The 21073-nt window shown below is 37.2% G+C and overlaps 1 protein-coding gene across 4 annotated transcripts in view; it reads left to right on the forward strand.

Annotated features, from left to right (window-relative positions):
• CTNND2 (catenin delta 2) overlaps positions 1 to 21073 on the forward strand; it is an 821463-nt gene that overhangs the window by 476197 nt on the left and 324193 nt on the right. For all 4 annotated transcript variants that reach the window (XM_090276223.1, XM_090276225.1, XM_090276224.1 and 1 more), the window contains exon 9: positions 13288 to 13543. In XM_090276223.1, the coding sequence (XP_090132349.1) occupies positions 13288 to 13543 (256 nt within the window). The remainder of the gene's footprint in view (positions 1 to 13287; positions 13544 to 21073) is intronic.

Below are 21073 nucleotides of genomic sequence, written 5' to 3' on the forward strand. Positions count from 1 at the left end.
CCAGTTTACCTCCCTGAGTATGCTATAAATAAAAGTACCATGGGGTGTAAGCCTATTTGGTCAAACAGGTGAACTGAAGGAAGCAGGGCTGATCTTTTATTCATCATTAACGTATTTAATGAATACAAGTACTCCAAGAAATCACAGTCCTTACATGGGACATAAAAGGCATATGCCTAATGCTGGTGAGTATTTTTCTAATGATATAGTCTACTTATTTTGCAAGCATGATAGAAAAATATATTTATTACAAAACAGCATACTCTGTAAGGCAAACTGAGAATTTATCATACATACTATTAGGTTGAATCATATTAATTTATTATTTAAAGGTTGGATGTTGGCCATTGCATATGGTTCAGTCAACTGTATAACTCTCCTGAATTCAATATATAAACATACTTTGAATTGAACACCACCAAAGGCCACATGAAGAAGGACATGTGTTTTCCCAGAACATGCAACCATTTGCAAAATAACTGGTCAAATGTCATGATTAAATATACCAGAGAACACTTATCTTAACTATAAAATTGATATAATTAAGATGTTGAGACTTGCACTTATTATAAAGCCTCACATTGCTAAGTAATCTTAGAAAATATTCTGTAGCTGATTTGCAGAGAGTCGCTCTCTCTCCTTTCTTCCTAAAGATGCACATTACCCTGGTCGGGGTGGAGGCGTGGGAAAGCGGGAAAGCGGAAGCTCTGGTCTGGAACGTCAGACTGTTGTAACTTCTAGTTACCACGAAGTAGAGCATAGCAATTTTGTTAAACTGCATTATGATGCTAAATTACATGTTTTGAAATCCAGTCAAGCTAAGTTGCTTTTATAGTTGATTATTGATGTTTACATTTCAGTATTTCACTGCATCATAGGAAAAAAGGCACAACATGCTCTTTATTTTATTTTTGACATCATTAATGTCATCCAATGTTAATAATACATATCTTGGTTTAGATGAAAAAGAATACCCATTTATTCTTCTGTCAGAATCTGTCTCACCTTCAGCCTACTAAATCCATACCTGTTTGAGGTTAGGCTATTTTGACATTTAGTTTGTTGCCTGGTATTAACTTAGGTAATTTTTATTTTGATGCATCCCTTATAAAAGATGGAGATAACAACCTCAGTTATGTTCAATATCTCATTTGAATAAAAACTGACAACAAAAGTGATTATGTTCATTCTCTGTTCCATATTCATATGCTCTTAGAATGATCTCATTAATAAACTTCACAGAGGGGGGTAAATGAAAAAGTAGCTACAATAAGAAATAAATACTTCATTCATCTATGTCAGATTAAAGACAGGAGAAGACTCTTGCTCTTTAAAAAATAAACAAAACTGGAGAGTTTTTCTAAGCCAGGGTCGGCCTACTGGCTTGTGAGCCAAATCCACCTGGCTACCTGTTTTGCTGGCACTCATGAGCTAAGCATGATCATTACATTTTTAAGTAGTTTACAATAAAAATATGGAATCTATTTTGTGATATGTAAAATTTATGTGAAATCCAAATTTCAGTGTTCATAAATGAAGTTACTGGCACACGGCTATGCCCATTCATTTAGTATCAGCTATAGCTGCTTTCCCCCTGCAGCGGCCACATTGAGTACTTGTGACAGGCACCAGGTGGTAAAGCTGAGAAAATTTACTTCCTGGCCCTTTGCAGAACAGCGTGCCAACCCTCGCTCTCAGCCATCAAAGGAGAGCCACACAGAATGAAGGAACAAGTGTTCTCTCGTCCCTCCCATGAGGGAAGGCAGCAGTGTCCTCTAAGTGCTTCGAGGGGAAAACCTGTTTGCCTGGGCTTTTCCCAGTAACAGTAATTTCTGCCCTGGCACACATCTGCTGAGGTTTTGACATCCAGATGTCAAAGATTCTATCCCAGCCTGCACCTTGGAACTTGAGACACTTTTGAGGAAATATGCTGACTTAATGCAACAGTAGGGAAGTTTCCAGAATTGCATGGGTGGTCTCTTGGGATGACAGGTGGGGAGGATCACTTTACTGCAACTCTTAAGCATGAAGCCACAAACTCTCCAAAATAAGCTGCAAGCTCTCACCCACCTTTTATACTTTCTCAGTTAACTCTGCAACTCTGTTAACTACAGAACTCACATGTTTGAGAAAATGCCTGTAGTGTGGGTATACACTTCTAGACATAAATTATATACATACAATGCAGTATTAGTAAGTTATACCTAGTAGAAGTCAAAATTAATAAAGAAACCTTGTAGGATTGCTTTCCCATGTGCAGGAGCACATCTTTTGTGCACCTCCCACCTGAGAGACACTGCTAAGATCTTTAAGAGGGCCAGAGCAAATGCCCTGAATCTTTGGGGAAAAATGCCATGTTCTATGGAGTGTGTCAGACTTGAAGTGTTGAGGAGCCAATGCCTTTTGGCTCAGATTAGTGGCTGAGTGACTCAAACAACCAGTCTTATCTCTCTGCTCTTAAGTATCAGGCCACTGGCTGGAGTTCCTCCAGTTTAATTCCTAATGCATTTCCAGATGATACTTCTGGGAGAGCAGGGCAGGGCAATTAAAGGCCAGCTGCCCATCTTTGAGGAGTCAGCACCTGGGAATGAAGACAAGTGTGCTTGCCTAAACAGTTAGGGAATTACTAGATGGTACCACAGTATCAAAGCAGGTGAGAAAGGATGACAAATGTGTAGAGGACATCACTACTTCCAGGTACTGTTCTAAATGCTTTGAATGTGTTTAGGAGTCCCTGGAACCACCGTCTGAAGGAGGCACTGCTATGGTGCTCACTGTACAGATCAGAACGCTAAGACACAGAGATGTTGATTTATTTGCCCAAGGTCGTACAGGTTGTATAGATCCAGTTTTTAAACTTTCACACCCAGGCAGTCTTGCCTTAGAACCTGGCCTCTTAACAGTTATCTTGGTTGGCTGACCCTGCATTTGTAAAAATCATCATTTCAAAACAAAATAAATATAGATTCATTTTCATCTAGAGCTTCAGGAGTTTTTATATCCTGTTATTCAAATATCTGTGAAAGATGTCATCTGCTAGATGCACTGGCAGATTCAAAGAAGCTTAACTCTACTCCTTGTCCTTGAGCCTGTTCACTTTTGTATAATAGGAAGTCATAAAAATATGAAAAATTAACTGGTAATAGAAGATAGTATCTTAAGGACCAAATAAATATTCCAGACAAAATAGAAGACAAAGTATTAATAAAAACATGAACCAACACATAGTATCTTTCTTTCCTAGATAACATGTAGCTCCCAGATTGTGCAGCACTATTACCCCCTTCCCCACTTATCCCAAGGCTGCCTTCCTCCATTTTCTGGGCAAGGAGTGGGGGCAGGGAAAAGTGTAGGTTTTTTTGTCCGTGCCCCCCCCCCCTTGGTCACTGAGAGTTGCAGCTGTGCTCCCTACCAGGTTTCAGACATTACTCTTGGCTCTGTGGCCGCTCTCCTCTCCCTGCCTTGCTCAACCCTCAACTGGCCCTGCCTCTGGGCCTCCTTTGCTCCTAACTCCACAGAGGCTTTCCTGAGTAATAGACTATTCTAGAGCAGAGAGGTACGCAAGGGGATGATTGCACAGAGAATACCGGGACACAACATGTAGATGTTGAAGAGGTGTTAAGGCTCCTAAACTTCCCACCAGAGGGGATTTCTCAGCATCGCCCCTTAGGCTCAGCCTCCCAGCATCTTTTTCCTTCCATCCTCTCGGGCTTCCTTCTCATCTCTCCTTTTCAGCTGCCGCTCTAAGCCACTCACCCCTGTGACTTTATTATAAAGGCTAATGCAGATGTCAGACACTAACTCAGATGAGGAGCACAGTCTACCTTTGGGTATTCAGCGAAGGTTCTCTAGGCTTTCCTACATTAAATCTCCCTAACTATCATGATGGAGACCTTACCTATCTGTCATTTATATGCATCTAAAGATTACATGTTAAAGGATCAGATGCGCAAATCCTACTTCTCACCTCTCCTTCACTCCCTTCACTTGTAGATGGTGAAACAGACAAAGCAGTTCAGGAATTACATGAGAAATTAAATAGGATTTTATTTAGCAGCTGGGTGGGCACTGCCACCCCAGACCTAACTCTGACTCTTCAGGTGCAGGCCCCCCAGCCACTGCAAGACAAGAACACAGGCACCTTCTCCACTCAGGCCCAGCATAAGGGAGTGGGCTGTCGGGGTGGCCTGCCTCCCTGGCCCACATGTGCTCTTAGTGGGAGGCAGAGAGAATGTTAAGCAGATGCTCATGTGCCCCAGGACAGAAGTAAGTATCACAGCCCCAGCGATCTGCAACCCAAGAGAAGGGGAAATCCATCTGATTCAGACAAAAACCACTGAATCAACAATGGTCTGGGGTCAACAGAGCTCCCCAGAGAGTGCCATCTCACCAGACACAACAGCCACTCCTTTCTTGTGGGGTCAGTGTATGAGGGGAGAGAGACGGAGAAAGAGAGAAACAGACTGGCTGCCACCCGTGCTCTTTCCCTGGGCAGGGAGACAGAATTGTGTGGACGTGGGTGGCAGCAGGAGAAGCAAGCCAGTGGATAGGACTGTGGTGTGAATACACCCACCTGCTTTTGTGGGGTAACCAGCCTAACATGTTTCACAATGAAAATTTAAAGAGGCACACTTAACTAGAGTGTCTGTTTAAATAAAACATACCTTTCATCTGGGGAAAGGCTTCTCCAAACCAGAGCTGATACAGTGAGTACAGCCAGACAAGGAATATGTGAGCCTCATGGGTTTGCTTATAGTGAAGTCTATTAAGCAGAAACTAAATAACACAAATTTTTATTTCAAACTCAAGCACATCGATGACAGTGAACTTAGAAGTCATTTGATTAACACAAATGCCCGACTCTGACAACCCCCCAAACACATCTTTCTAAACTAGTGAAAATGGCCAATGTCTGCTGAGATGATAGACACGTGAATTTCCTTTTAGATAAATGTGATTCTAAGTGAGTGGAGAAAACAAGCTTTCTGTGATGGAAGTGTCAGTTTGTAATAAAGAATGAATTACCATAGACGCATTGCAAGGAGAAAACATGCTGAATATCTTTATGAGGCTGACAAGTATTGCAAACATAAAAAGAAAGAATGTGGTGAAAATATTTGCGCATGTGGGCAAAGTATTTTTAAAAATCTTAATGTTCTGCAATAACAGCCAGTGCTTAATAAAGTTATAAAAGGATTACATAGAACCTTTGTATTCATAGAATTCTATTACTCTTCTTCAATAACATATAAATAACATTTTCAATTAAAATAATCACTTGAGTCCACAAAAATGTGGATGATTAGCAGTTTATTACTTATGCAATGCTGTTACTTCAAACTGTGAAAACGATTGCTTCCCATTAGAGCAAGTCAAATTAGTTCCTTCATAACTTCTTAGTTAAAATTTTTACCTTTTTTATCTATAAAGACAGGGACACATTATTACCCAATTGGAGATGTTTAATAGGCCCAATGATAAATAGCATCTTAAAGCGAATAAGAACTTCCAGATGCTTACCTCTGTCAATTCACCTAAAATGGTGTAAATAAAAAATCTAATTACAGCTGAGGGAACACAGAGTGTTTGCTAGTAGAAGAGTTCATGGTAAAATTCAAAAACATCAACATCAACTCCAATAATAATGATGCCATTACTACTAAAAATTATGCATTAAATGCCACTCCCCACAAACATAATAATATCTGATGTTAAAAGATTACTTTAAATGTACCCTGAATATTTTTCCATTGAGTTTAGCATGGAGCAACCTGTGCAGAGTGCAGAAAATTGGAAAACCTTTAAATTTGGGTTCTAAATGATAATACTGTTGAAAATACAGTGGATTGGGTGATAAAGGTTCCTCATTCCTAAAGTAATAGAATTGAACTCTCTTGAAGAGTGTGTGAGGCCATGTTCTTGGATCCACTGTTGCCTAGGCCATCTTTATTTTCTGGGCTTGCAAATGGAATGCATATTATTTAATTAGTTTATCGCATGCTTAATTTTATTTATATAATGTGTAAATATTTGTTTATGTTTTCATATTTCTGTATATACAAATATACCTAAAAACAAAGATAATAATACAAAACAAATTTCTTTTTCCTTTTGTTGAACCCTACTTTATATCCTCCCTAGTTTTCTAAATGTGCCATTCTTGTATCTTATTCTGTTCTTTTTCTCGCTGTCAGTAAATAATGCATGTAACCATCTATCATCATCAAAGTACCTGGAGAATGTTTGATTTTATTAAAAAGGATCCCTCTTCCCTCTTTCAAATATAACCCATAAAACATCTTTTTTTTTTCTTTACACACCAGACCTTTATTTGTGTAGCTCTATAGAAAACAGATAATATCATGAACAACATAGATATGAGGTGAAGTATCAAGTCACCTGCTGAAGAGGCTACTTCTAAAATCTACTCAAAGGGACCAGTATTATGGTTCATTGAGTTCTAAGAGCTTATTGAGGGAGAAGGGGCTGTTTGCAGGGCAGGTGAGAAGAGGAGAGTTTAACAGAGCTGATGAAGCACCTTCCACTTCAAATGTTTGCCACAAGAAGTTTCAGTTGAATAGTGTAATCCTACAAGGCGGCAATTTGGTCAACTGAGCTCTAAAACTCAACTAAGAGAAAAATTTATAACAGAACAGGAACTAAGGGAAATACTGTATTAAATGAAAGTCTTCTAATAGTCTGAACAACATTCACTTACCCATAATAATAGGGAGCCATGGTTTGCATAAGCCACACATCAGGGTCTACATGGGCAGGGCAAAAAGGGAGAATTTAGTCTTCATGTGTTCAAGTCATTTTTTTATGTCATGCTTAAAATTATAAGATATTACATTGGAACATTACTGATGGTTAGTTTGAGATGTTAGATTCTCACACATTTTTTTTCCCCGTATAATCATGTAATCTGTTCTTAATGTAGTATATTTTTCTCCTCATTTGTATTGGTATTTTACATTATTTTCATTGTACTAATAAGCCTCTAATTTATTTCAAGATGGAATTCCCAACTTAAGTTCTGACTTCATATTTTGAAATTCTCATCAGCTATTGTATTTATTGTGACCTAACAAACATTTAACCTATGGATTCAGGAATGGTACTTCTAAAGGGTCATTTTTCAAGTGCGACAGATGTGATTGTGATTTTTTAATATGATCTTTCTCAAAGTTGTTAATTGATCTTAGATTTAATAGCTCACCCTCGTTTTTTTTTTTTTAATGTGGTGATATCATTGATTAAACTAAGACTCAAAACACCTTAAAATAAAATGAAGATAACTATATATTTTTTCATCCATTGATTTTCATAGAAATGAACAGTTAGATTATTTGGCATAATGATTTTTTTCTGCTTATCAACAATTTCAATTTAATGTGAAATAGTATAGTTAACATACCAATTTATAGTACATTGTTCTATGTAATAGGTTACTAATTTGTATTATAAATCCATCTCTTCTCTATACTTTTAGTAGAGATTTCACTTAATTTTAGGCCTCTGATAATTTTCTAACTTTTTCACCATGTTAGGTAATTCAGTAATATGTATCCCTGAACATTAAAAACTCGATCCAGTTTGCAGTGATGGTCATAAGCATAAATAAACTCGGGAAGCAAAGTGCAAGGGCTTGAATTCCTTCTCTGCTAGATGTCAGGCAGACTTGGGAAAGTTACATAATCACTGTGTGCTTCAGTTTCCGATCACAAAGTGAAAATGAAGTGTTTCCTCTCTTGTAAGATTGTTGGAGCAAATATAAGTCCATACAAATAAAGCACTTACAAGAGCTATAAAGGCTGATACCCGGTATGAAGGGCCTTTCACCCCAATGTGACATTGCCCCTCTTCCTCTCTTTATCCTTTTTTTTCATTTTAAATATTTTTAAAAATATTTAAGTTAGAGTTGACATACAATATTGTATTAATTTCAGGTGTATAACCCAATGATTTGACATTATATAGCTTACTAAACGATCACCCCAATAAATCTAGTACCCACCTGGCACCATACATAGTTACTACAGTATTACCGACTATATTCCCTAATGATGTGCTTTGCATCCCAGTGACTACTCTGTAACTACCAATTTGTACTTCTTAATCCCTTTACCTTTTTAACCCATGCCTCGAACCCATCTTCCATCTGACGGCTGTCAAAATGTTCTCTGTATCTATGAGTCTGTTTCTTTCCTGCTTGCTTATTTTGTTTTTATTTTTAGATTCCACATAGAAATGAAATCATATGACATTTGTCTTCCTGTCTGACTTATTTCACTCAGCTCAATACCCTCTAGATCCATCCATGTTGTTACTGATGGCAAGATTTCATTCTTTTTTATGACTGAGTTATATTCCATTGTATATATGCACCACTTCTTCATCCACTCATCTGTTGATGGACACTTAGGTTGCTTCCATATCTTGGCTATTGTAAGTAATGCTGCAATGAACATAGGGTTGTATATGCTTTTTCGATTTAGTGGTTTTGATTTCTTTACATAAATACCCAGAAGTGGGATTATTGGGTCCTTCTTTGTATATAGTTATATAGCCTTTGTTTTAAAGTCTGTTTTGTCTGGTATAAGCATTGCTGCTCCAGCTTTAGTTTGTTTGCTTGTTTATATTTTCTTGACACATGTTTTTTCTATCCCTTTACTTTCAGTTTGTCTGTGTGTTTTTGTCTGAAATGAGCCCCTCCCTTGTAGACAGCATATGTAAGGGTCTTGTTTTGTTATTCACTCAGCCTCCATGTGTCTTTCTTTCTTTCCTTTCTTTTTGCAGCCACTTGTAATCTGTTATTCAGATAAGGATCATTGTTAAGACAATTATATTCACATGGACTCTAAGCACCCTACAGATTACTTATTAAATACATCAAACAACCTTAGTCTCTCCAATGATGAGACAAACTGGTACAGGGTGATTCCTGATGTAACAGAGAAGTATGCAGCATCATCTATATAGTTGTTTTGCCAAAATGTTTTAACTTCGATTATGAGGAAACAATCAGACAAAATTGCATTTAATCCATTTTCATTTAAAGTAATTGTTGATATCCCTTGCCTGGTAGCTCAGTTGGTTAGAGTGTTGTTCTGTACACCAAAAAGTAGTGGGTTCAATTTCTGATCAGGGCACATAACTAGGTTGCAGGTTTGGTCCCTGGTTGGCACCTGTGTGGGAGGCAACCAAATTGATGTCTCTCCCCACTCCCTTCCTCTCTCTCTAAAATCAATAAACACAACCTTAGGTGAGGATTAAAGAAAATAAAAACTAAAATAATTGTTGATATGTATCTACTTATTTTCATTTTGTTATTCATATTTTTGACCTTTTTTTCTTCTTCTTGATAAATAAGTCCCTTTAACATTTCTTATTATACTGGTTTGGTGGTGGTGAACTCCTTTAGCTTTTTCTTGTCCGAGAAGCTTTTTTTCGGTCCTTCAATTCTAAATGATAGCTTAGCTGGATAGAGTAATCTTGGTTGTAGCACCTTGCTTTTTATCACTTTGAAAACTTCATGCCAGCTCCTTCCGGCCTGCAAAGTTTCTATTGAGAAATCAGCTGACACTCTTTTGGGAGCTCACTTGTTATGTATGACTAACTTCTTTTCAGATCCTCTCTTTGTTTTTAAAGTTTGACATTTTAATTATGACGTATCTTGGTGTGGGCCTCTTTTGGTTCATCTCTTTTTTGACTCTCTGCTTCCTGGACTTGTATGTCTATTTCCTTCACCCACTAAGGCAAGTTTTCCATCATTACTTTTTCACATAGGTTTTCAATTTCTTGCTCTCTCTACTCTCCTTCTGGCAACCCTATGAGGTGAATATTGATATACTTGAAGTTGCCCCAGAGTCTCCTCTTACTTTCCTCATTTTTTGGATCCTTCTTGCTCTTTGCTGTTCTGATTGGGTGGTTTCTGCTTTTTCATCTTTCAAAGCTCTGATTTGTTCATCTGCTTCATCTACTGCAATGTTGATTCCCAGTAATGTACTCTTCGTTTTCGGTAGTGTATTCTTCATTTCTGACTGGTTCTTTTTTATGTTTTTTTTATCTCTATTTTTGTTTCCTATCACTTTGTTGAAGTTCTCACTAAATTTATCTACTCTTCACCTAAGGTCATTGAACATCCTTGTAACAAGTGTTTTGAACTCTGGATTTAGTAGCTAGCTTGTCCCATTTTGTTCAGTGCTTTTTCTGGAATTTTGTTCTTTGTCATTTGGGACATGTTTCTTTGTCTCATTTTGGCAAATGTGTTTGTTTCTCTGTATTAGGTAGAGCTGCTACATCCCCTGGTCTTGATAGAATGGCCTCCTGTAGGGTTCAGTGGCATAGCCTCCTTGATCACTCAAGCAGGGAACTTCAGGTGTGCCCCCCCATGTGGGCTGTGTCCACTCTACTATTGTAGTTGAGCCTTGATTCCTGTTCGCACCTCAATGGAAGGGATTTACTCCTGGCTGATTGGCTTCAAGGATGGGCTGTGACCACCATGGAGAATCAGCTGTGCAGGGGCCAACTTTATGGAGCAGGACTTACTTCAGCAAGGCTGTGGTTCCTGCTGAGTCCATACCTTGAGTGTGTCCCTTATAGAGGAGGTTGGGTGGTACTTCAACGTGGTGTGAAGCTGTCTACTGTCACCCCTATTCTAATATCAGCTGATTGTAAATGGTAATAATTTTAACAGCTCAGTTATTTGTTTAACATTTTCTACATATTATATATTTAATGCTCTTCATGCATTTAAAGCAAACAACAGTCCCATGCTACCGTTTTGTTTTCTTCACTTTACAGTCAGGAAACTGGAGCTTAAAGAGCTGTGTAACTTGTACAACACCAAGAACTGACCAAAAAGCTGGATGTGAACCCAATTCTCTCGCTTCAGCAGCCAAGCGCTGAATTAGTTCCATGATATTTTCCCCCAAAAAAGGCTAAATTAAAATACAAATATGAGCCTAATGATATTCATAAATTTTCTTTTACTTTTCCTTCCTCCTCATATCTGAGATGCTGCCTTCCTCTTTCTGCTTAATTAACTGCATTTCACACACTAACTTCACATTTTGACCCAATCTGCCTTCTCGTCTTCATTATTTTTTGTCCACTCCTGGGAGTGTTTTTCTTAAACTGTTCTCATTATATTATTCATTAATTCATGGTTCTTTGAAAGGTTTTTGGTGTGGCTAGTCAGGTTTTTCACTTTACATATACTGTTTTCTTTTTTTAACAATTATGTTTCTTTAGATTTCAATATTATTTTCTGAACTGTGCCATTTTATTTTCCTTCCTGTTAATTCTTGTAATTATTATATTAGTAATTAATAATTTGGCATAGATTTCTTTTCTGATACCAGTAACTATTTGAAGCAGGTTTACATGTAGATACTTAGCTTCCTGCATGAAAAAAAGAAAAATGCACTTATCTGAAAAAATGGCAGGTATGCTTAGGTTTTCTCTTTTTCCCTCGATTTGCTGGCTAGCTTATCACAACTCTTAGAAAATAATTTTTTATTTATCTTTGTGCATTTGTTCTTCTAAGAACAAGGTTATGCCTGGCCTAAATTTTAAACCCCTTTCACCATAATATAAAGCACATTGTTTATAAATTTATAAAACATGATTTTAAACGACATGTTTGTAGTATTTTAGAGAAAATATAAATCCTCCAGAAATTGCATGAAGATGTAAAACAGATTTTCTAGTTATAAGCGTAATGTTTATTAGTCTAATCTAATTATTATGAAACTTAATCCATCAGGACAAATTAATCATATCAAAAGAATACTCCTGTGGGAATGTACACATTTTTTGTTTAGAAAGTTTTTCTTAAATATTTTTCTAGTTTTCACCATGTCATGGTGCCTATACCCATAATTTTGATTATTATAAAATTAAAAGCTCATTGGGAATGAGAAGTGCTAACCTCTCAATTAAAAATCAGTTCTCAGTATTAGAAAGTGTTCCTCCATGTCACTTTGATTCTTTTTTTGTCTTTTCAACACCATTTTCCTAACTTCTTTTAACAATTGTTTTCTCAGTGTGACATAATTTCTTTTGTGTTTGATTTGGCATATGTCATTTAAGGTAAGAAAGGAAAAAAATAAGCTCTATTATCATCCACTAAGAAGTTCAGGCAGTCAGCGTTGTGGGGGGTGATTTATAATTGGGACCTAATGCCATGTAGAGCACTCACTGTAGAAATGGGCATACTAGACACTGGCTGTCTTTTGGCTATTTTCTGATATACAAGGCCAGGAAGTAAATATCCTGTCTAAAATTGATCATGGCTAATGAGTGTTGCAGCAGTTAATACCTGGTCACATTCTAGTAATGTGAAGGATGCTGATTTTATTATATAGGTCAACTAAAACCTTAGATGTCAAGTTTTTTGAGACCCAGAAAAATCTCAAAAATTATAACATGAAAAGAACTGAAAAGATTCAAGGCAGGAAACGAGAAATTGAAATTCAGTTCGGCAATAGTTATACTGATTTAAATAACTGCTGTAAAATCTTCTCAAAATAATCTAGACACATGGGAAAGAAGCAAATACTCTGGGAAAGCCAAGTAAGGTCATTATTTTGTCTAGTTTACAGTTGGGCTGGTCTTCACCTTCTCCTGCTTCCTGCCTTTCTCCAGATATATTTGTTATAGCGTTAGTTGAGAAGAGGCCTATGAAAATCTTCTGCAAGTTACTTTACAGGAATGAGTGCAGTCCTGCAATTTACTGCTCTGGGACTAATTAGGGAAACACAGGACACACCTCCCTTCACCTCCATCCCATGCGCACATTCCTCTCTCACTTTTCCTTATTTTTTTAATTCAGCAAAATTAATTATGTTACTAAGTTTCTTTCACACCCTTAGTAAACATCACATGAATGAACACTGTCAGAATTTTCTCAGCATGAATAATATTAACTATCCATGATTCCCTATAAAATATTTGCTATTTATTTTCTGGGTTTTGGTTTCACACAGAGTTCACACATCAGATTAACAAACCTTCTCTTGGATATTGGTAAGCAATAAACAGACAACCGATGCATTTTCCCCCAGAGCTGAAAGTTTTATTTCTCAGATCGCATGCTAATTATCATTTTACTGGACAACATTGAATATATTGGTTCAAATGTGACCAGTTATTTTTTTAATTCTTTCAAACCTTTTTTTTTTTTTTTTTAATGTGTGTAATTTTTCCCCTGCCTAGACCTGGTTAACCGTTTCTGTGAGCAGGTCCTCAATTTTTTACTTTGTCCCTACTTTCCTGTCCTAGCCCCATCTTCCCCTGGTGTCGACTCCGTCCCCTTGCAGCGCACAGGCAGCCAGCATGGCCCACAGACTGCCGCCACGGCCACCTTCCAGCGGGCCAGCTACGCCGCCGGCCCAGCCTCCAATTACGCGGACCCCTACCGACAGCTGCAGTATTGCCCCTCTGTTGAGTCTCCGTACAGCAAATCCGGCCCTACCCTCCCGCCCGAAGGCACCTTGGCCAGATCCCCGTCCATTGATAGCATTCAGAAAGATCCCAGGTGGGTACAAACCTTTTCCTTTTCCCTACCTAATGTCCAAAGAGGTTTTCTAACCAGGCATTGTATGACACATTTTTCCTACATTACGTTATTGCATTCGTGTCATGGGCTGAGTGAGTATTGAAGGGTTGACTTTGGTTGGGTTTTATAACCTTTTGTCTGATTTGGAATGTGGATATTGGTCATGGATCCCTCATATCTTCTGTGGTTCAACAGCAAATAATACAGATGATCTTTTGATCAGAACATAGGTAGGTGCTAGAGGTTTTAGCTATTGGATAAGATCTAGAACAGCTCTCATTAATGTAAAGGAAACTGAAGATTGGGGATGATCTCATTTGACATCAGATATCACGGGCTAGATATTTTACTGTTTCAGTGGATACATGCTTTGTCACTCTGTGTTGTTTCTGTTCTTCAGCATATAAAGTGGTTCATATTCCAGGCTATACTAAAAACTGAAAACTTAGAAAACCCATATTGCCTTTATTTTTCTGTGTTTGAAAGTGAACATGAGGTTAACGTTGCCTGGGCATTGATAAAAACTTGAACATAATGTATTAAAGGAATCGCTACCTTGAGATGCATTTCTTTTGGCTTTCTTTTTTCAACAGTGGTAAGGGATTTAGTGATGCTCCCCTTCTGAAGTTGGAATTGAATTCCTGCAGAATTAAATGATGTTTTATTCATAGCCATTTGATGTATGCTGATAGAATCTCATAAATATATATTTATATATCTGCATCTGTGAATACCATAGATATGTTAGATTTCTGGTATTTCTTTATAGTGGGGCATGCAACTTGACTCTGGTGGCATACTTGAAATTCATCTCTAGGAGCTTTCTCTGAAAGTATACAAGGGCACATGTACTGTGTTGAGGGGTTTGCATAGATTATTTTGTAAAAAGAAATCACTTCTACAAACATAAAGGCAGAATAGGATTATCTTATGATATTCTTTGAGATAGCTACTTTAGCACAGTTCCACTCCCTCTGAGGATTCATGATAAATATATTTGGGAGAACCTCCATTGTGAAAGCAAATTGTAATAAATGTTCACTGTTAACTACTAGAAACAAGAAGTGTACTTCCATTTGCACTGTGCAGCATCCTGCTTACTGAGGTTTTCAATCTCGACAGCACTCTCTATATATAGTCTTGGTCCTGAAATCTGCCCCCATCCTTACATGTTCCAGTCATGTGTGGATAGAATGTTCTTCAGCTAACAGCTCAACAGTCTATTTTTAAATAAATTTTCTTGACATGCAACTGAAAACATATAGAAGCAGAATAATAATAAGCTCTTAAGAAATGTTAAGTGGAATATTGAATTAGCATTGCTTTATTTAACATTGTATATTTAAATTGAGGATAAATATTTTATCTCCAATGGGAAGGTTTTAAATTTTTATATTAGGGGAATTTGGCTTAATAAGAAACCAAATTTATGTTTCTGTAGCTACAGATAAGCTTCTTTATTCTCTACTGCGTGTTAAATGCATTTTATTTTACTAAGTGGCATATCCTTTCCATTTTATATTACTGTCAGTTTTATAGCCTTTTTTCCCCTTACAGTGTATAGTCACGGCTCTTACCTTTTCAAGTTACGGATTATGTCACATATTTATTGAGTACACACTGTCAACCAAAAAAAGAGAAACACCAATAAGATATGTTAGAATGAATAAGAGAATATTGGCCACTAATCTTTTGTTTGTGTAAAATTTCATATACAGATTAGTGTTATATGAGTTATAGATTTACTGGTGTTTTATTTTTTTCACGAATACTAGGCATTGGCCTTAAATATGTGTTTATTCTGAAAAAGAAAATCATGCCACCATTATAAGCCCAGCTACACAAAAACAGACAGGACTAGATCTAGAACCACAACTGGATTGTTGTGACTTAACACAAAAGACACTAATAACCTGGCACATTGCAAAATGGATGGAGTATAAAATACAATAAGGCCTTGCTTTTAGAGTTTTTTGAAGTAAAAAGACTATGTTAAAATGTTCAGATTTAATTGAGAACCATCCAAATGTAAAATTCAAGCCTGAAATCTAATAATATTTTTGTGACAAGATTTTTGCATCATCCTTCAAATAATGAATTTTTATTTTCCCCAAGTGACTATTACTACACCTAATATGTTTAACCTCTAGAGTTCAAAATTATTTATTTTGGCATTATGACTTATGATTTAAACTTTCGGCCTTTAAACTTCTTTCAGCTCTTATACGTATGTTTTTAAAGAGTATTAGTTTTGTTTATCATTGAATACCAGACCATCAAAGCCTCTTTACTATTACAAACATATCTTCATAGCACAATTCTCAAAGCACTTTTAATTACATCTTTGATATAATTCCCTTTGTGGGTAGGGGGTAACTAATATCGCCAAATGTCATGCCTTAAATAAAAGAATAATTGACGTGTGAATGACTTATTGATGATCATAGTGCTGACAAGTGGGTAAGCAGCTAAAAGCCACACTTTTATGACACTGTGGCACATAATTGCATGAACATTTTTATTTTCTATTAAAAAGAAATAGGGAAGTATATATTCACATCTCTTAAGATTTTTTTTTTCAGAGGATAGTAGTACCAGGTATTTGTGCGTAGGAGCTGGGAGGGATGAAAGAAATGCAAATCTTCTAAGTAGATCTCTTCTCCCTGATAATTGCTTATGGGATGTGTGTTCTTTCTTTTATTTTTCTTTTCTAATATCTGCCTTATTTATCTTATTGAAGTCCAGTGTCTTCTCTCTATTAAGAGTCTTAGTATCATTCAGTGAGAAGTTTCCAAAGTATACATTTTAAAATAAGAATTGAAATCAACAGTCCCAGTTCAGTCCTTAGACTTGTTAGCTCTTAATCATCCTCAGCCCTAGCCTACAAAAGGATTGGTTCTGAAGAGCTGGCGTTCTCTAGCTTACTTGGCTCGGTCACACAGATTGTTGCTGCAAAACTTTAGTCTTTTCACTTTTAACTGCCTCCGATCTGTACTCCAACATGGTATGCACAGAAGCTTTTTATACCATATATGGTAAAATCTAATTTCCTTTGTAAAGTCAGCACTTTGAAAATGTTTTTATATATACATATATATGTGTGTGTGTGTGTGTATACATATACATATATATATATATTTTTTTAACTTGACAGCCACATTTACAGAGGAGGTTTTATTTGTTAATTGCATGTTATCTTCCACAAAATGTGAATCTCTTAAGAATGATGTTGGGAGTGATTTTATAGCATTCTTATTTTGAAAATGTGATTAGTGAAATAACTAGAGAAAAATACAGTCAGACTGACATACTTGAGTATACTCAAGTCACTATAATTGTTCTCAATAAAAGAAAAAGAGTTTGGGGAACATTGACTGACATAACCTAATGTGTAGGTTATAGCAGGAATAGCATCTTTTATTCATGTTTGATTAATCCCTTCTCAAGATATTGTAATCCTTAATGTATACTTTCTCAAAAACAATTTTCCAAAAATGCTTAATGAATCTAAACTATCATAAATATGATTTACAGTGGAACTGTCCTTTTGTTATTCAACGTAATAGAGAAATAAATTAAATGTCACGTCTTTACTGCTGAATTTGCACCCAGATTAGCAGCTGCATTTTTAGTTGGCTCTCAAACTTGTATGGCATGTTCTGTTTCAAGCTACAATAATTGACCAATAGTTTTAAAATGTGCATTTTTAAGGAATTATCTAGTGTATTTCTACTATATCTTCTTTGCTACTTTTAAGATATTAATAAAGTTATTTTATTATCAGATGTTATTAAATATTATTAAATAATATTGCTTATAAATATCTTATCATTAGGTAAACCTATGTTAAGAATGTTTCCAAATGTTCTTTCTTCATTGTTTGTCCAATTTAAAAAATCATATATATAGGGTACAGTGAAGTGAGTGTTCAGGAAACAAAATATACTACAAAAAAATGCTTTCTGAAAGGTAAAGATTTGAAAACTATTTTTTAAATCTTTGTTAAAGTTTGAAGTACTATTATTATAAAACTTAAGTAATATGGCTGAAGTGTTTACAATGAAACAATTATAAGATGGTCTTCCCAGTTTAGTTCCCTTGGGTGGTGAATCTCTGGGGAATTAATTTGCTTTTCACTGCAAATGCCCAATAATCATTTATATAACTAGGGAATTGTCAGAGGGGAAAATAAAGCTGCACAAGTTGAAAACCTGCAGAGCATGAAGAGCACTTGGGAATCATTTATTCAGTTAGGCTAAAAGCAAGTCACACAAGTGGCCTTTCATTCCCTGCTTGAATGCCTCTAGCAATGGGCCACTCACCATCTGTGGAAGAATTTTATTAGTTCTTTGAATAACTCAAACCGTGAAAACTAATTTATATTGATACAAAATCTGCATCTCTTGTGTGTTCATTCCCTGGCCTTATTCCTGACCTCCGAAATCACATGAGAAACACCCATCCTTCTTCAAAGGACAGCCTTTGACCACAGATATCAACCCTCCTAGCATCTCCCAGGCCTCCTGCACCCCTGCAATCTGCAGTCCCCTGTGAGTTGTCATTTCTTGGGCTCTTCTCTGGGAGTCCTACAGTGGCCACTCTCCTTCCTGGTTCTGTCTCACACGCCACCATACGCGCTGAAATAGAACACAGATACCTTTGGGCAACCTGGGTTTATAGTAGATTTTCTTGGTAGTTAAGATGAGAAAAATGTTTATAACAATGATGATGATAACAATGATAATTACAATTATTTAAGTAATATGGTTCATGCTCAGCATTGAACTTTTTGTACTCATTATTTTATTTAATCCTCTCTAAACCCCTCTAATGTGACTTCTTATGGTGTCCATTTTACATATGGAACTGAGGCAGAGAGAGTGACAAACTGATCTCAGTCTGTCTGGCTTCTAATCCTGTATTTCTAACTACTGGAAGACTGATGAGTACTAACGCTGCAGTCAAATAAACTGCCAGGTCTTTTCACATTTGACTTCTACAAAGCTCTGAATCAGCTATTGTTACCTTGAATTTTTTATTTTCTTTTTAATTTAATGAGGGACTTTACATTCACTTCTTGTTAGGTGATTCCATTTTTTGATCCTATAGGAATCTTTTCTTGGTCCCAGTTTTATCATCCAGTGCAGGGGTCCCCAGTCCCCAGGCCACAGACTGGTACTAATCTGTGCATGTCAGGTATCAGGCCACACAGCAAAAGGTGAGCTTGAATGTAATGTGCTTGAAGCATCCCCAAACTATCCCCTCACATTGGTCTGTGGAAAAATTGTCTCAGATGATACCCAAAAGGTTGGGGACCGCTGATCCAGTGTGATTATTATACCCACTGGTTCATGTCACTTGAAAATTTGAAAGACATACACGTCTTCAGCGAGGTTTTATCAAAACAAAACCAGAGCTGGTGGCCCGAAGACAGAGCCTTGTAGCTCTCATTCCTCTAGACTCTCGCTCCAGGTCCATCTGAAGGCATCACATATGTTCTAGAGACTTTTCTTTGGAACATTCTAGGGTGGGCGCTGCAGGGGCAGTGACAGCATGAACACAGCTTCATTCTTTAAGGAGCTTGCAGAGCTGTGCAAGAGAGAAAGTCATATTCGTGAATGACTGTGATGCACTGAGTAAATAAGACCAATAGGTAAAGGTAGGAATTGAGTGTTTGGCACAGACTTGGAGGAGTAGATGATATTTACACACGTGAAAAAAAAAAAATGAGAGGGACAGTTTTCTTAGCAGAGAGAACAGTTCAGAGGAAAAGATGGCTGGAAATGCAGGGAGCAGGGCCTGTCTGAATCAGTCACTCATGCCCAGTTCCGCTAGGATGTGAGGCAAACAGAGAGCAGATGTCTCTGAACTTCCCTGTCCACCCACCCCATCTGAACAAAATGTTGGCTTGCACCTCCATGTGTGGATATATTTTTCTTATAAATTATAAACATAGTATACTAATTTCTTAAGACTGCCATCGCAAATTACCACAAACAAAAATTTATTCTCTCATAGTTCTGGAAGCTAGAAGTTCAAAATCAAAATGTTGGTGCAGGTCCACATTGCTTCCAAAGGTTCTAGGCCAGTCTTCCTCTTTGCCTCTTCCAGCCCCCAGCTGCCCTCCCTGGCTGCAAGACTCCAGTCTCTGTCTTTATCTTCACATGGCCTTCTTCTTGTTTCTGTGTCTCTTCTTATACTGACACCATTCATTGTGTTTAGAATCCTTTCTAATCCAATATGGCCTTATCCTACTTATATCTGCAAAGACCCTATTTCAAAATAAGGTCACTTTCTGAGCTTCTGAGTAGCCATGAATTCTGGGGAGACACTGTCCAGCTAACTGCACATGCTTAGGTGTTCTGAGATACAATTTATATTATATAAGAAATGTATACTAAAAATATAACTGAAAATAGAGCATGTTAAAGGTGAAACAACATAATTAAAAGTTTTTATTTTAGTTTCCATTTTTAATCAGAAAAACATTTCTTTCAAAAGAGCAATATAGCTAAACATGTTAGACCTGAGCAGATTGTGATTGTGTCTCCTGGTTGAGATGACTGGTGTTCATCCCTCCAGGCCTAGACAGGTGGGCAAGCTTGGCCATTTCTTGGCTTTTGGACATGGAAGAATTGTTAGTGCTATCTTGTTCATATTGTGAGTGTTAGTTTACAGGTAGATAATATAATCCAAAATTTTGCATAGACCAGGAAACATCAGCAGCGGTAAGGAGCCCTAGGAGGGGTGCCCACATAAGCAAAGGTGTCACTGTCAACCTGCCATGTTGGAGCTTCCAATAAAAGACATGTCATCATCTGAAATGTAGGCCCAGTGAGAGGGCTGGTGCCAACCCATGGAGTGACTGTGACAGTTCTTCATTTATTTTGTTTAGGTAAATAAGTGTGTGGAAGTTCAAATGTTCTCCAGTACCTGATTTTGTGCAGCCCAGCAGTGCATGTTCTCACCCCTGCCCCAAGGAATAGAGAAGGCCTGGGCCATGGAAAACATCCAGTCCATGGGGAAAGGGGTTCTTAGCAAATGACAATTCCAGCCGTGATGCTCCTCTGCTCTGCCCTTAGTGTGCATGTATGAAATGGAAATAATAGAAGTGCCTTCCTCAGAGTTGTTGTGAAGATGCAGTATGTTGAGTCTTTGAACTATTACATTGAATAGGGGAGGGCTCGCTGTTAGCTGAGGTTAGTACCACTGCCTTCCTGCTGCAGCCACCACTCCTGCCATCAGGAGCACCTGTGGACAAAGTCGGGCTGAGAAGGGCATATGGGAGGCAGATACTGATTTTCCTCCTTGCCTATTTATCGGTCTGCCTTCTCAACTCATGTGCTCTGGTTTTATTTTGTTTTATCACTTAAAAAAAAATTCATTCTAAACAGTTTCCATTCTTTAAATCAATATTGCTAGAGTGTGAAAAACTAATAATATACATTCACAAAGATTAGAGAAATATAAGATTTGTTTCCCTTACAGAAATATGGATCTGTCACAGGA

The sequence above is a fragment of the Furipterus horrens genome, unplaced genomic scaffold (assembly GCF_987537825.1).
Source record: "Furipterus horrens unplaced genomic scaffold, mFurHor1.1.pri manual_scaffold_5, whole genome shotgun sequence".
In the NCBI taxonomy this organism is placed as follows: Eukaryota; Metazoa; Chordata; class Mammalia; order Chiroptera; family Furipteridae; genus Furipterus; species Furipterus horrens.